The sequence below is a fragment of the Mesoplodon mirus genome (assembly GCF_964341445.2).
Source record: "Mesoplodon mirus genome assembly, chromosome: 5".
NCBI lineage: Eukaryota > Metazoa > Chordata > Mammalia > Artiodactyla > Ziphiidae > Mesoplodon > Mesoplodon mirus.
Genome location: NC_138980.1, coordinates 152,397,224 through 152,414,736, shown reverse-complemented (window position 1 = coordinate 152,414,736; position 17,513 = coordinate 152,397,224). Strand labels below are relative to the sequence as shown.

The window sequence follows — 17,513 nt, the reverse complement described above, 5'->3', positions numbered from 1 at the left end:
GGAGACAGCTGTCTATAAGCCAGGAACTGATCCTCACCAGACACTGAATCTGCCAGCACCTTGATCTTGGACTTCCCATCCTCCATAACCATGAGAAATAAACGTCTGCTGTTTATAAGCCACCTAGTCTATGTTATTCTGTTATAGCAGCCCAAACAAACTAAGACAAGGAATTAAGTACAGCAAAAGGCATGGTGTTAGAGTGGACCAGCAAGGCAGACAGAGATTCAGAAAGCAGTGTTAAGACACATTTCTTCATTATAAAGGCACATGTCAACCTCTTCATAATTTCTGAAAGGCTATTGCAATAAGGGTCAAATAATTTTAAAGAAAAACAAGAAAGAGGTATCATGGCAATGAAAATTTGCAATGTTGATTTTTTAAACTAGTTGGCAAGCCTCTGATGCTTAGGGCTCAAATGGGAGTGCTATTGATCACCCTGAACCTCTCCAACTATACACTCACACACACCACCACCATCACCTTATCTTCGATAAGCCACTTGGGAAATGCTGATGATAATAGTATTAAATGGCAAATTCCCTGGTGGTCCAGTGGTTAGGACTCAGCGGTTTCACTGTCATGGCCTGGGTTCAATCCCTGGTCGGGGAACTAAGATCCTGCAAGCCCCGTGGTGCAGCCAAAAAAAAGAAAGAAAGAAAGAAAGAAAAAACAGTATTAAATGGTTTGGAGTTAAAAAATTTGAAACTTGTTGGAAAGGCAACAATAGAATGCTACAGCGACAGCCCTCAAAGTTTGATGGCTGGCTAGTGAAACCAGCGTGAAAATGTATCCTGATGTATAAGGAGAAAAGAAAGTTGATTTGCAGGAAAATGTAGAGCTCAAAGGACATTTCAACTAAGATACTGGGGAACACACGATTTTCTCAAGATGGATAATTCCCTAGAAAAGTATTCAAGAACAATAATAGGTAGAATTTAACAAACTGGCAACTGAGCAGGAAACCTCTTGTTTTGAATTTATTTAAAATAAATAGAATCAAATGGTTCCAGTTACAGTAGCTGAAACAATATGTTCAGTGCTAAGTTTTATAGATTAATGCCTCTGTGGTTTACGCTCTGATACCCATAGAAAATGATTGTTGTAGTTATTTGAAACAGTTGTAAGTAGTGTCTTACCAAAAAACAACTTTGCTCCTTAATAGCAATTTATACATTATGCTTATTTATTTTTTAATTTCTTTTTCTTTTTTTATTTTTCTTTTCTTAATTATTATTTCCTTCTTTTTTACAAACCCTTGTGTCAAGGGCTGACTTTCAATAGATCACAGCAAGGGAGCTGCTCTGCTACGCATTATGCTTACTTAATCTATAATATTGATCCTGACTATGATATTGGATTTTTTAAGGAACCCTTGTCTTTTAGAGACAATACTAAAATATTTGCATTTGAAATGATAGAATTGTTTCAGATTTGCTTCAAAGTTGTCAAGTAGAATGGAGGACAGTGACTAGACATAGAAATGGTGTAAGATTGGCCAGGAGTAGATACTTGTCTCAGCTGGGTGATGACAACATGGGTTTTGGATATCATTTTTCTTTAATTTTGTGTGCATTTGAAATTTTCCATAATACAAAGCTTTAAAAAATAAGATTAGATCCCTTAGGTAAGAAGCTGGGGACTTTTGGTGGTTTTGATGGACGTAGTCTCTAGAGAATAGAATTAAATTCATCCCTCTGATGGGTGGCACATGAAGTCCCTTGAAAAGGTAAAGACACCAAACTTGGCCACAGACTAACGGGCCTTCATCCTAGATATCTTAACCCTTGGTTCACAGAAAGCTCCTCCATGACTTCTAATTTTCATGGGCATGGGTTGCTCTCACCTCTGAGTCAGGGGTTTTCCTGATTCAGCTTAAGTGGTAAGACTGATTTGGGAAAAGTCAATTGTATAAGAAGGAATACATCTATTTTTTTAATAGATTGTCTAAAAAGAGCTTATTCCAGAGGTTTCATGTTTTCATCTAAAGCAATTATGCACATTAGCAGAAACCCTGAGAAAATGTTGGTGGGAGCCTTCGGAACTTCCTTATTTATCTCTCTCTTCAGAAAAAAAAAAATACTCAAAATCAGATGCATTTCCAGATGAAAAATTCATCATACTTTAACATTTAATTTGGGTGATTAATTTGAAAACTTAGTAATATAATAAAAGTTATTTCAGGCTGCTTGTTGACTTTATATCTTTTTAAATGGCAAGAGATTTAATTTCTTTCCAACAATATATCAGTATTCATACAAGACCTTTCTTTCTTTTCTAGTGGGGTTTGTTTTTGTTTGTTGTATTTTTCATAGAGTTGAAGGTTCAAGAGGGGGAACTGTGAGAGAGAAAAGAAAAAATTAGATCACCAAAGCCTTTTTTTTTTTTTGGCTGCACCTCACGGCATATGGGATTTTAGTTCCCCAACCAGGGATCAAACCCCTGTTCCCTTCAGTGGAAGCATGGAGTTTTTAACGACTGGACCACCAGGAAATTCCCAGTCACTAAAGGCTTTGATTGTTAAATTTCCATCCCCATTTAAAGGAATCTTTAGTCGTCCACACACATGGGTCCTAGCCCCTCTCTAGAACATCCTTTCTCTGCAGAAGTCAACTCAATCTTTTTAGCTTTTCCTGCTTTATTTTATGAACTGGCAGTTATTAAACAGTAGGTAGGACATGGTCATCTTTGCGGGCAGCCTTGGAAGCAGCATCAGCACAGAAAAGATGTCTCACATCTGGAGCCCAAGAGCAATATTCTAAGCTCAGTATTTACATTGGAAGTTGAGATAAATTTGATTAATTTTTAGAAAGTATGAATCCCCTTTCTTCTCCCCTGGAGGACAAGTATACCGCCCTACCACACAGACTTTGGGCTTGACCAGGTGAATCTCTTTGGCCAAAAAATGTGAGCAGACATGATGAGAGTAGAAGTTTTAAATGTGCTTGTGTGATTTGGCTTCTCTTAGGCTTCTGTGATCTGCCATGGGAAGAACATACCCTGAGTAACTGTCTATCACAGAGAATGTGAAGACACACAGAGCAAAACTGAACCCAGCTGAAGCCTGAAGCCAAGCCCAGGTGACCAGCAGCCTGAAGCAGAGCTGTGGGCAAAAAAATATAGAAGTTCTTATTGCAAGTCACTGGACTTCATGATGGTATGATATGCAGCATTATTGCCTCAGTTGGTGACTGACACAGAAATCATCTACATACACAAGGAAATTGAAACCTGAGAGTGGATGCATTTTCTAGGAAGACTGTAAAGCAGTGACTCTTAACCTACTTTAGAGTTATGGACTTTCTTAAGATTTCAATAAATACCTTGATCTGATTCTTCTCCAAGCTTCCTTGATTCCTTATGTCTCTCCCCAGGCTTCCATGTGAATCCACCTGATTGGAAAAATCTAGAACATGTCTGAACCACTAGCTGCACAGGACTTGGGGACATGTCATATTAGCCCTATTCAGCTATCTAGCCATTGAAACCTAGGAGGAGGTTGCAGTGAGACTTGAGGGGGCCAACGTACTCTTTCTAACACATCAGCCTGAGGAGGAGTTGTTTAGGGAGAAGGGGAATGAGAAAGTGAAGCCAGGGAGAATTAGGAGAACCTGGTATCCCAGAAATTATGACAAGAGGCAGTATGAAGAAGTGACGGGTCGAACTGGGAGAGGGAGACGATGGCGGCCGATGTTGCAGCTTTGGAGTCATTGGTAATGGGTCTGTACGACGTGCAGGCTTTCAAGTTTGGGAACTTCGTGCTGAAGAGCGGGCTCTCTTCCCCCTTGTACATCGATCTACGGGGCATCGTGTCTCGACCCCGTATTTTGAGTCAGTTCTCTGACCAGGGATTGCACCCGTGCCTCCTGCAGTGGAAGCATAGTGTCTTAACCACTGGACTGCCAGGTTGCAGAAATTTTATTCCAAACTGCCCAAAATGCAGGGATCAATTTTGATACTGTGTGTGGAGTACCTTATACAGCTTTACCATTGGCCACGGTTATCTGTTCAACCAACCAAATTCCAATGCTTATTAGAAGGAAGGAAACAAAGGATTATGGTACTAAGCGTCTTGTAGAAGGAGCTATTAATCCAGGAGAAACCTGTTTGATCATTGAAGATGTTGTCACCAGTGGATCCAGTGTTTTGGAAACTGTTGAGGTTCTTCAGAAGGAGGGCTTGAAGGTCACTGATGCCATAGTGCTGCTGGACAGAGAGCAAGGAGGAAAGGACAATTTGCAGGCGCATGGGATTCGTCTCCACTCAGTGTATACATTGTCCAAAATGCTGGAGATTCTTGAGCAACAGAAAAAAATTGATGCTGAGATGGTCGAGAGAGTGAAGAGATTTATTCAGGAGAATGTTTTTGTGGCAGCTAATCATAATGGTTCTCTCCCTTCTGTAAAGAAAGGACCCAAAGAACTAAGCTTTGGTGCACGTGCAGAGCTGCCTGGGATCCACCCAGTTGCATCAAAGCTTCTCAGGCTTATGCAAAAGAAGGAAACCAATCTGTGCCTGTCTGCTGATATTTCAGAGTCCAGAGAGCTGTTGCAGCTAGCAGATGCTTTAGGACCCAGAATCTGCATGCTCAAGACTCATGTAGATATTTTGAATGATTTTACTCTGGATGTAATGAAGGAGTTAACCATTCTGGCAAAACGCCATGAGTTTCTAATATTTGAAGACCGGAAATTTGCAGATATAGGAAACACAGTAAAAAAGCAGTATGAAGGTGGTGTCTTTAAAATAGCTTCTTGGGCAGATCTAGTAAACGCTCATGTGGTTCCAGGCTCAGGAGTTGTGAAAGGCCTGGGAGAAGTAGGCCTGCCCCTGCACCGGGCATGCTTACTCATTGCAGAAATGAGCTCTGCTGGCTCCTTGGCCACTGGGAGCTACACTGAAGCAGCGGTGAGAATGGCTGAAGAGCATTCTGAATTTGTGGTTGGTTTTATTTCTGGCTCCCGAGTAAGCATGAAACCAGAATTTCTTCACTTGACTCCAGGAGTTCAGTTAGAAGCAGGAGGTGATAATCTCGGCCAGCAATACAACAGCCCACAAGAAGTGATTGGCAAACGAGGTTCTGATATCATCATTGTGGGCCGGGGCATAACAACATCAGCTAATCGTCTGGAAGCAGCCGAGACATACAGAAAAGCTGCTTGGGAAGCTTATTTGAGTAGACTTGCTGTCTGAGTGTCTTGGATACATTTTTGTGAAGGCCTTGAAGATACATAGTCTCCTGAGATGCCACTGGCTTGAAATAATAAGCAGCCTTTAATACTGCTTGGATTCTTCCATGGGTCCTGTGTGGAATGACTTCTGGAGTTACCACAGCACACAGGAAATATTCGGTGACTTATAATCACTGCACTATCACTATAATCAGTTCATTTTCAAGCTGTGTTTTATTGAGACTGATGTTGGTTAAGCAATCACAGCCCTGTCCTGTTAGAATCTTCCACATTTGAGGAAGTCCCCCTTCTCTAGATCAGACTTTTTGATTCTTTGAATTGCCGTGAGACAGAAATTTTAGGTCATGAAGAGGCTAAAACCAAAAAAAAAAAAAAAGAAGTGAAGGGTCAATCACTTAGATTAAATGATGCAGAGAAACACTATGTAAAGTTGCAAAGAATCTGTTGAATTGGGCAATAATGATACCCCTAGAGGCCAGAACAGCGACTGCTTCCCTGGGATGGTGAAAAGCTGAGAAGGTAGAGATAAGGAGTCCCACAATAGAACTCTTTCCAGAACCTTGGTTGAGAAAGAAAAAGGAAAGTTGTGGTTACCATCCATGTGTTCTTGTGTAATAGTAAATCATTCCCCACTGAGGGATTGGTAAAGTCAGAGACTAAAAAAGTCTCAATCTCTCTCTTCTTTGTCATTTTCTTCACTGTCTTCTCCTCATTCTCTGAATGAAGGGGTCTTTTCTTGGGTCTCCCAAGTCTTCTTGTGAGTCAACAGAAATGACTCTCATATGTATTCTCTGTGCATTTTCTTGTCATCTTATCAGAGCCCACAACTGTGGGAAAGTTCCCTGAAACAGCTGCCATTGCTGTGTCTGTGCTCCACTCTCTCCTGGCCCCGTACAGCCTGTATCTCATTACTACTTCCTGGTAAGGTCTGTCCCTCACTCTTGCTCACCTTCTTTGCCCTGCAGTTCATATTAATTCTCACACTGCGCCCACAGATCTCAGGCCTCACAGTTTTTTTAAGTCAAACCCTTCTTGGCCTCAGGGTGTTGGTAAATATTGCTAATAGTCTCTCAATATCCATCTTCTCTTCTTCATTTTAGTAAAAGAACCTCCAGGTTTTCCCTGAGCCTAAACAGAGACTAATGAGTCGGCTTCTCAAGCAGCTAGATAGGACCATGTGATTACATGTGAACCAAAGGGAGTCTCACTCCTCCTTCCTTCCAGGTGGAGAAAGGTGATGGCTGGAGCACTCCTGGAAGCCATGCATTTAACATGTCAGACCTGCCTTCTACCCAGACCACTCACCTCTAGACTGTCCAATAAGGAGAAGATAAAGTTAGGTTTTAGGCAGACCACAGTGTTTGGTTTAGACTGTGCATTAAATGATACAACAGGCACAAGACCTATCACTCTCCTTAGTCACAATGACTGCGTGGCCGGGCTGCCAACCTCTAGGGCTGGCTTCACAGTGACCACTGCATCTTTCTGGTCTGACCTCTGGTCTGATGGTTTGTTCTCTTCCTCTTATCAGTCTCCTCTGACTAAAATAACATCTAAAGATGTTTCTCATTTATTATGATATTTAGAGAATTGGGGGCAAGAATGAATAGCCACTGGTAGGATTCCCCTGGAAGCTTCGTTCCCTTGGGAACAATATACACATTCTCCATGATCCTCTGGCATTGGCATCAGTCAACTTGTAACAAATCCAAGCTCTACCACTTAACAGTAATGCTAATTAACCTTCCTGTGTCTCAGCTATAAAATAGAGATAATAATTGTACCTGTCTATAAAAAGTTGCTATGATGATAGTTTTAAGCGATTACAGTTCAGTGACCTTATTATTGCAAATTTTGTGGCAAAATATGACCATATGAACCAGTGCTTGAACCCCTCCCTGGATCTTGGGAAAGATTAGCTTCACAGGAAACCCATCTCTGCCTACCTTATAGGGTCATTAGAGAATGACACAACGTAGACCCAGGGCCACTGGCACATAAGGCACATTTGTGCTTCTTACACAAAGGTAAGAAGCTCCAGACACATGACTCAGGGCTTGGCCAGCAAGCCCTCACTCTTCCCTTGGCTGGGTGCCTTCAGCATCACACAAATGCAAGGCTGATGGTACACCTGTGAGGTGGGTGTATTCCCCAAGGTGCCCGGACAACAGGGCCGGGGGTGACTGGGAACTAAACTGAAGTGCTCTTCTCTTGCCAAATTGTTATGTCTCAGCACGCAGGTACATATGCTTGAGAAGAGACCATTTTTGCCTTCACACAAAGGCTCTGTCTCTCTGCCAAGCCCTGCGCCCACTTCTTGGGAACGTGCAGAGGTACCGTCAGGCTGTGGGTGGCCCAGCACGTTACACCAGCACCTGAGGCAGCCCTGATGCCTGGCACCAAATAAGCGCTCCGCAAATATCAGTGCTGCTCTCTGGGGCCTCTCATTCTTTCCAGCCTGTGGGATCCTTTCCTTACTTGCTCACTCTTGCATAACTCAAGGTCAAGTTAATTTGCATATTTTCAAGGAAGCAATCGGAAACCTAAGTTGCTCCAGGGAATTGCTTTACCAGGGAATTTGGAGTTGCAGCACCCGGGGAACACCCAGAACTCATTTCAGGCAAAGCCAAGCCAAAGGGCTGTTCCTGGCCAGTACCGGAACCTGGAGGTAGGGGGCGTGGGAGGCCAAGTATCAATGCCCTGCAACGTCAGATTTGTCTTTTGGTGCCTTGGAACGAAAGCTTGAAGCATTTCTTAAAGAGCCTGTTCTCTAAAAAGCAGCCACTAGAGGGTACTTTAGGGTCTCTTTCTCTGCAGTCTGTCCTGCTGTGAACTGACAGGTTTGCTGAGCTGCTTTGGACCTTACCAGGCCTGCCAAGGGATTGAGGACAGTTTTACCTCACAGGTTAGGGTATGAAGGTGGACAGCAGGACAGCAGAGGCCTTGGGCATCCACCTACATTATTTCTGTCAAGTGAGTTACCCTTAGACGTTCAGTTTCTCCATCAAAGGAAACATACATTTAAAATTTTGAGGGCTTCCCTGGTGTTGCGGTGGAAAAGAATCCGCCTGCCAATCCAGGGGACACGGGTTTGATCCCTGGTCCAGAAAGATGCCACATGTCACAGAGCAGCTAAGTCTGTGCGCCACAAGTACTGAGCCTGCGCTCTAGGGCTCACGAGCTGCAACTACTGAAGCCCGCACGCCACAACTACTGAAGCCCTTGCGCCTAGAGCCGGTGCTCCTCAACAAGAGAAGCCACCGCAATGAGAAGCCTGCGCGCCACAACAAAGAGTAGCCCCAGCTCGCCGCAACTAGAGAAAGCCCGCGCACAGCAACGAAGGCCCAATACAGCCCAAAAATAAATAAATAAATGATTTAAAAATTTTGATAATACAAAGGCTAATTTATACTCCTAGCAACAGTATTTGAAAATTAACTGTTGATCTACACCCTCATTAACATTGGGCATGATCAATCTTGTAAATTTTTCTAACATGATGGATTTAAAATACATATGGAGCACATTTTCTTGTTTTTAACGAGTATCTCTATTTTGTCTGTTCCTATCCTGTCAATATTCTTTGCCCTACATGGATATTAAAAATGATATGTATTTTTTAATCCACAAAGTCTCCCTGTACAAAGGAAATATGGTTTCCATCTAGCTCTGTCCTACTGGAATACGCTGCCACATTAGCCCTGTCCTCATTCTCTTCCAAACACACTTTGTCCTTCTTACAAGGACAGTGTTTGCTGTGTGCAAGTGCTCTCTCCTCCTCGTTTTGTGACTGAGCCTGTGGATATGCTAGTACTGTCTGCTGTAGATGAAAACCTCCTGGAAGGCCACACCTGGTTTGCTTACTTGCTCTGTTAAGCAAAATATATGCTACTCAATAAGTGTTGCAATTGACAAAGATAGGTTTCAGACTTGGCTTCTTCCCAAAGGAATAAATCGAATACGTGATTCTGGCCACAATTAATGTGTAAAACAGGGAATTTGGCTAGCATCTATGCCAAAGGAAAAATAAGCACTGAAGCAGGGAGCTGCCCTGTGTTGATTTAAACAAACAAACTTATTAGCCTAACTTCATAGTCTGTAGCAACTTATAAAGTAATTGTGTCAACTCTAGTTTCAGATGATCTAAGGATTTCTTTTTCACTTAAAAAAAGTTTTTCATATTATATGTACTTCTTTTCAAAAAAAAAATGTGATCACTGAAGAATTTTAACAATTTCTGGAAGCCACATGTTCCAGAAGCGAGGCTGTAACATGGAAGAAGCCTCCATCCTAGACTCACCACTTAGAAGAGAAAAGATAATCCAATTGGCATTGGACTATGACCTGAGTGAAAAACAAACCTCAGTGTGTTGCTGCACAGAGCCCAGGGATGCGTTAAGTAAATAAGTGAATGGAAGACCCACAAGTTGCTTCCAACTTTCCATTATTGTAAGGAAACAGCAACAATTTGGTTATTGTCAATTATGTTGCTAAAACAAGTAAGAAGTATAGTATTGGGGTTTTTTTTCCTCTTTTAAATAAGCAGAGGGCTTCCCTGGTGGCGCAGTGGTTGAGAGTCTGCCTGCCGATGCAGGGGACACGGGTTCGTGCCCCGGTCCAGGAGAATCCCACATGCCATGGAGCAGCTGGGCCTGTGAGCCATGGCCGCTGAGCCTGCGCGTCCGGAGTCTGTGCTCCGCAACGGGAGGGGCCACAACAGTGAGAGGCCCGCATACCGCAAAAAAAAAAAAAAAAAAAAAAAAAGTTTAAATAAGCAGATAGTGCTTATTTTCTTCTTTATATTTTCCCATAATTTTATAGTTTTCTACAGAGAACTGTTCTTTTAAAAAAAATAAGAATATTTGGAAAGACATAAGCAGCATTATCTGGAGGATGACTCCTGAAGTTGAGGCTGTTTGGCCATGGACTTCCTGGAACAGGGCTTCCTCTTTCCCATGGGAGGGTCTGTGCCCCAACCCAGCCCCCTGAGGGTTAGGGGCTCTAGTTCCCCCAGTTCTATGAAGCCAATGTCTAAAACAGCTGCTAGGAGCCCACATTCTCAGACAAGTGCTACACAACCTGCATTGTAACTCAGATTACATGGAGCCTAGGTCTGTCTGTTCACACTGGATGAAGCCCACTGGTTGACATGCTGGACTCATGCATACAACACTTCAGATCAATGTCTCCTTTTTTCGTTGTTATTCATCATGTTTTTTAAAATTTTAATGTTTTACTAAGTAATATATTTATATGGATAAAAATTCAAAAGATACCAAAGGGTAGAGTTAAAACTCTCCCCTCTAGGAACTTCCCTGGTGGTTCAGTGGTTAAGAATCTGCCTGCCAACACAGGGGACACTGGCTCGGGCCCTGGTCCAGGAAGATCCCACATGCCGCAGAGCAACTAAGCCCATGTGCCACAACTATTGAGCCCACGTGCCACAATTACTGAGCCCGCAAGCCTAGAGCCCATGCTCCACAACAAAAGAAGCCACTGCAATGAGAAGTCCGTGCACTGCAATGAAGAGTAGCCCCCGCTCACCACGACTAGAGAAAGCCCACATGCAGCAATGAAGACCCAGCACAGCCAAAAATAAAATAAAAAACAAACCAAAACAAAAAATTCTCCCCTCCATCCCTCAGTTGTCTTCCCCAGAGGCAATTAATTTTGTTTCTTTCATATCCATAAAGAGGTTATAATTGATTATAACTTGAGCATAGCAACCAAAGTAACAAATGAGGTTCCTTGTATTCTTTGAGTTTTAAAGGTATTTCTTTAAAAGATAAAAACATGTGATTAAAAAAACTAATCTGTAAGACAAAGCTAAAATGAAAAGTACAAGCCTCCCTTACACATTACCCCCCATTTTTAGCCCTTCTCCTCAAGAACATCCACAGTCACCAATTTCTTGTAATCCTCCTCAAAACAGGCTCATGCATATATGTCATAAACATCAACAAATTAAACAGATACATGGACGTACCAAATACACATTTCTGACTCTTACGTTTTTCATTTAATTATATATCTTGGATGTATTTCCATAGCAGCACATAAAGCACATAATCTTCCTTCTTTCTTTTGAAAGGATGAATCATAGTTTTCAGTATTCTATTGGATGATTTTAGTTTGTTACTAGCTTTTGCTATTACAAACAATATTTTTCCTACCATCTCCCCCACAATGTTTTTCTAAAGAGAGTCTGTATGTGTGTGTGTGTGTGTGTGTGTGTGTGTGTGTTATAATTTTGCAACTGTGAATGTTTGTAAGCCTAAATTTCCAGGTAAGTGAATATTCTTTATTATTTTTTTTCTTTCTAAAAAGAAGGGGAATTTTCAAAAGAAATTGTCTATTGTCATTCTTTTCCAAAACATTTATACCTTCATCTTTAGGCATCATTTTCCAATTATTTCTAGGAAAACAAGTTTTTATGATTATTTTTGCTACAGAATCTACTAACATTAATTTAATAACAGTTCTCTCCTTCTTGAGTTTTTCATCTTATTTTAGTTTAGCTTGATTATTTTGTGTTGAATTTGAATGAACATTTCTCCCTGGCCTGTTTCCCACAAAATGCCCTTGGAATGTGGAAATTACCTGGGCATTATTCCACGGTGACTACGCATCATCTGATAATATTTGATAATGGACAAAATAGTTGCTGTTGTGTTAGAATTAAATGAAAGAGGCTACATTTAATAAGCTGACAAGATCGAATATAGAAGTGTATAGAAGTGAGTGCCTTTAGGAAGTTTTCATTTCGGTCTAGGTAAAATTAATTTAAACACAAATGGAATCACTAGATAAAGATATAGCTTACCGTAACTCCCTCAAATAAATTTCGTTTTTGGCCTTTGAACAAAGTTCACAGGAAAGTCAAGGACAAGTTTGACCCATCCTTTTCTTGTTCCTACAATTCTTTCCTTAGTAGTATAATGTTATTAATACTCATAAATTTTTATCCTAAAGTGATGTTTAAGATAATAGATTAACCTTACATGATTCCAGTAGGCTTTCATCAATTTCCAGATTGAAGTCTAAGGCAAATATATTTCAATCTTTTGAAAAAATTGGATTGTTTCAGAAGAATATTTTATTGGAGAGAAAACCTAGCAAATGGGGGAAAAAAAAAAAGAGCTCCTACCATTTTCTCCCAATAACCTCATCACTTAGCACTTCAAAATATAACTGTAGGGAGTGCCCTTCCAGTCAGAGCTGAGTGGCTCCTATTAAACTGCCCCTCCTACATATGACAATATAAAACATTAGGAAAAAAAATAAGAAGCACTTAAAAGCAGTGGAGAATTGACAAAAACAGGAAGATTCTGGAAGGGAGTTAACATTTCAAAGCAGGGAAAGAGTAGGGAGGGAGTTTCCCACATTTTATGGCCCTTAGCCTGAGACCACACAAGTCTGTGCAGCATGGGGGTAACTAGAGCTCTGTTAGAAAGTCTACAACATTTCTGGCCTGAAGCACCAGAGGTCAGAGTTTGAGGCAACCACATCCTTTGGAAAATGAGGTGGGAAATGGCAGAAAAGAGATAGCTAGAGAGGAAGAAGCTTATATTCTGTGTTTAAACTTACATCACGGATAATCTCTGAATCATGATTGTGCAAGGCAGACTCAAAGGAGCCCAGCTAAAGCCAAAAAAACAACTGAACTCAGATTTGAGCTTCTACTACTGCGATCAATATCATGTTTGGAGCTTGAGTCTCACCACATTTACTGCCCATTTAAAAAGAAAATCAATACCTTGGAGGAATGTAACAGAATCCAGTTTTCATAACATAATATTTACAACATCTAGGTTGCAGTCCAAAATTACTTGGCAATCCAAAAATGAATAAATAAACAAACCAGGAAAATGTGGTCCATTCCCATAAGAGAAACAATCAATAAAGACAGGCACTAAGGTGTCTAAATGTTGGTATGAATGAGGAACGCTTTAAAAGCAGCAATTAGAACTATGCTTAGTGAGGTAAAGGAAAATATGCCCATCATGATCTAAATGATAGTAAATATCAGTAAAGAAATAGAAAATGTATATAAAAAAGAAAAATTTGAGAACTGAAATTTACACTATCTATCTATTTAGAAGATGAATTTGATAGTGAAATTAAGATTATAGGATAGGAGTCAGTAAACTTAAATACAGTTTGATAGAAGTTATCCAGTCTGAAAAACACAAAGAAAAAATTGAAAACAATTAATAAAGCCATGTGGGTATTTGGGACTATATGAAGGGGCCTAACATATGAATAATTGGATTCTTAGGGAGAGATGAGAAAGGTAATGGAACAGAAAAATAAAAAATTGAAGAAATACTACCTGAAAATTTCTCAAATTTGTTAAAAGACATAAATTTGCAAATTCAAGAAGCTCAACAAATGTCAAACCTGATGAATAATGATAATAATAATTTAAAAATCTCTAGGCACATCATTGTCAAATTATTGACAACCAAAGGGAAAGAAAACTTTTGACAGCAAACAGAGAAAAATGACACATTATATATACAGGGAAACAATGATTTGAATAATTGATCATTTCTCATCAGACACAATGGAGGCCAGATAACCACGAAACAACATTTTAAAAGTGTTGAAAGGAAAAAGCTGTCAACTGAGAATCCTATACCCAACAAAAATATCCCTCAAGGATGAAATGAAGTAAAAACATTAAAAAAAAAGACAAAAACAAACAAAAACAACAACTAAGAGAACGTATCTCCAGTATACCTGCACTAAAAAAATGCTAAAGGAAGTTCTTCAGGCTTAGGGAAATGAGATAAGATGAAAACTTAGATCTCTGGGAGGACTGAAGAACATTGGGGTAATGGTAAATATGTGGGTAAATATAAAAGACAATTTTTCCTCTTAATTTCTTTAAAATACATATCACATGCCAGTTTTATCTTGTCATAAATGCAATACATTTTACTACTGTAATGTAAAGGACAGGAGGCATGGTTAAATGGTAAGTGAAATGGTACAATATTATCTCAACCAAACAGTAAAAATTAAGGATGTATATTGTAATCCATTAGGGCACATACCAAAAAATCCTGTCAAGAGGAATAACAAAAACCCAAAAGGTAAATTTAAAATAAAATTATTTTAAAAGTCATTTAATGTAAAAGAAGGCAGCAAAGGAGAAACAGAAGAACAAAAAGCAGAGGGAACAAAACAGAAAACGTATAGTAAAGTGGTAGGTTAAACCCAACCATATCAATAATTACCTTAAATGTAAGTGTGCTAAACACTCCCTATCAAATTAAAATGCAGAGAATGTACTTTTAAAAATGTCCCAACTACATGCTGTCTATAAGAGATGTTGTTTAAATATAAACATGACTATAGACTTATTTTAGGTCAAGCTTAGCAAATCGTTTTCAAAAGTTCTCAAAGTTCCCACTTAACTCTCCCCCAAAGTACTTCCTTCCTAACTGGATTAATGTTCTATCCTGTAGCATTAACTATTGCACTCATTTTTATTAATCCCCATAAGCATAGGTCAAGAGAATAAAAGCAGCTATCTAAGCAAACACATATTCAACATTATCTCTAAAGCCCATGGAGCAAAAAAAAGATAAAGATCCAAAAAAGTTCTCCCCACTGTCTGGTTTCTGATGATTCTGGAATAAGGTGTGAACATAACTGCAATATCCAGGAGAGGGTGGAATATGTAGAATCAATCAATTCATCACCCAATCTTCCAGTAAGATTTAGTTCAAGCAAGAAACTCCTTTAGAACTATTAAGGATGATGTTATCCCTCACTTAAATTCACTTAACAGACATTGAAGGAAAGCAATTCTCAAGTATTGAGAATTGAATCAAATACTCAGGTACTTATAGGGCATCCTCTGAAATTACAAAATATGAAAGCTCCACATGGCCCCCTAACACACAACATCTTGCTTTGTCATTGCCAGCTCCCTTGTTTTACTTGCTTTTGGATATATATATATATATATATATATATATATATTTGGAAATAATAGCTATCTCTTAACTAACCAAGCTTTATGATATACTTTAGATTAGAAACTTTTCAAAAGGCCTGTTTAGTTTTTCACAATACAAGAATACATTTACAAAATAACATTTTAATTTCCATTAAGTTTTCTTAGAAATAATGCCAGTATCACCAATATGATCATAAACACAGCAGCGTGCTTTAAGACCTAAAAGTGAATCTTTACTATGTCAAATGTGATAACATGCCCCCCAAAATAGAGAATTCTTATCCATGAGGGTAATTGTAAATCATCATCTAGTACTCACTTGATGAAGCCACTTTCTTCAGAAAACTCCCAGTTCCCTCAAGTTGTATCAGTTTGGTTACCAAATACTGCCAAACATGTAATTACAGATATTTGTAGCAGTTGAACAAATAGAATAATAATTATATTTCACAATTTACATAGCTGATTTCATATACCTATATCTATATCCATAGCCATATGGATATAAGTTACTAACATTTATAGAACTATATTTCCCCTGAGAAATTTCATAGGGTAGGGCTACATTCCATTCATGCCTCCCCTGTCATAGTTACATATATGAGACTTTCTGGTGGAAGATGGCAGATGAGGGAGGATGGATGAAGGGTCATTCCCAGGTTTTTTGATTTGGTACCTGAATTAAAGTGTTGGCCATTCACTTAATACAAGAGAATCAAAGGGGGAAATGTGAAGTGTTTGAACCTGGACATATTGATTTTGAAGTACAAATAAGTTGGTCTAGAGTTCAGATGTAATAATTGCAGTGGAGAGGAAGATTCAAGGGTCATCAGAGCACAAGTGACAATGGAAATCAGGACCATGGACGTGATCGTTAGGGAGACTGTGCGGATTCAGAGGAGAGTGCCGTGGATGGGGCCCTGGGACACGCCAACATCTAGGGGACACATGGAGAACAAGAAGGGGACAGGGAAATGATAAAGGAAATTTTCACATATTGAGGTATGAGGAAGTCACTCTGGCTTATGCATGAGTTAACTTGAATTTTATTCTAATTAAAACAGCCTGTTTGTGGCGTATCAAACATACATTATACATCTGCTTTAATTATGAAGGAAAAGGGAGCACTGACCAGAAGTAAAGAATGTCCATGTTAAAAATAAAGATTAAATGCCTTCCTTCCTGGGAGGCCAATGCTGGTACTCCTTCAATGACAAGACTCCCTCCCCAGATGCCAAGGCCATACTAACTTCCTGTGTACGTGCTGATATGGGCTTTTTGAAACCTTGAAGGAATGTATCCCTGACATGTTTAATGTTCTTTGTTCTGACAACATATGAAACTGTGTTTAAAACCATGCTTCCCTGTACCTTTCTTCTGGGCTCTGCTGGTGGCCAGCAATCCTTGACATTCCTTGGCTTGATGCAGAATAACTCCAATCTCTGCCTCAGTAGTCACATGGCATTCCTCCTGGGTATCTGTGTCCAAATTTCCCTCTTCCTATAAGGATAGCAGTCATTGGGTTAATCCAGTCTGACCTCATCTTAACTTGATTAAATCTGCAAAAATGGTATTTCCAAATAGGGTCATATTCTGAAGTTCTGGGTGGACATGAATTTTTAGAGGACACTATTCAACCTAGTACAGAATCCTAAGGGTATGATCACAGATTTACAGGTGCTACGGTAACTAGTCTCTAGAAAGAGGAATATATTCAAGAAATTAGAATGGTGCACAAAATAAATGAATTTTATGTGGGCACCTGTTTGAGGATGTCATTTAGAGGACATCACCTCCAGTTGACCCTCCAACCCCAGGCAATTAGAGCCTCTTTATCCCCTCCCCTGTCCTTGGAATGTATGTTCTGACAACTGTTCCTGTACCAGGAGCCATTTTCAAGGATGTAGCCTTGAGAGAGCAGTGTGTTGTTGAGATCATGTGGTCTGTACACTGGACTGAACCCCATTAAGTCTTCTATGTAGACTTTTAAGATTCTGGCAGGCAGGAGAGGAGATGTATTTATCTTGCTGCCGCCTGAGACAAGCCTTCTATGTGAATTCCCTGCCTATTAACACTGCCATCTACCAATCTGAATGGGTCTACCTCACCTTGACCTTTGTGTAAAGGGGCAAGTTTAGAATTTCACTAGGCGAATTCCCTGAGGTCATGAACCAACAGCACCGATTTTTTGTAACTCAGTTTCTTTCAATTGTTACAGGAGCCCAAAGTATGTGAAGACTCACTTTGCAGAAATTCATCACACTCAATATTTTTTATTTGGCATCTCATCTGCTCTAAGAAACACCCCTCTGCACTTTCTGTAAAGCAGAAATTAACATTTTTTTTCACTC

At 39.8% G+C, this 17,513-nt stretch overlaps 1 protein-coding gene and 1 long non-coding RNA gene across 2 annotated transcripts in view; one reads left to right on the top strand and one right to left on the bottom strand.

Moving 5' to 3' along the window:
* The window catches only part of LOC309805543, a 116,194-nt gene extending 99,536 nt beyond the window's left edge, over window positions 1-16,658 (bottom strand). The window contains exon 1 of the long non-coding RNA XR_014294258.1: window positions 16,533-16,658. This is a non-coding gene — a long non-coding RNA (uncharacterized lncRNA). The remainder of the gene's footprint in view (window positions 1-16,532) is intronic.
* LOC309804443 (uridine 5'-monophosphate synthase-like) lies at window positions 3,667-5,546 on the top strand. The gene is made up of 2 exons (XM_082621766.1): window positions 3,667-3,831; window positions 3,893-5,546. The coding sequence occupies exons 1-2, from the start codon at window positions 3,681-3,683 to the stop codon at window positions 5,191-5,193; spliced, it is 1,452 nt and encodes a 483-aa protein (XP_082477892.1). The 5' UTR covers window positions 3,667-3,680; the 3' UTR covers window positions 5,194-5,546.
* Window positions 16,659-17,513: the final 855 nt, after the last annotated feature.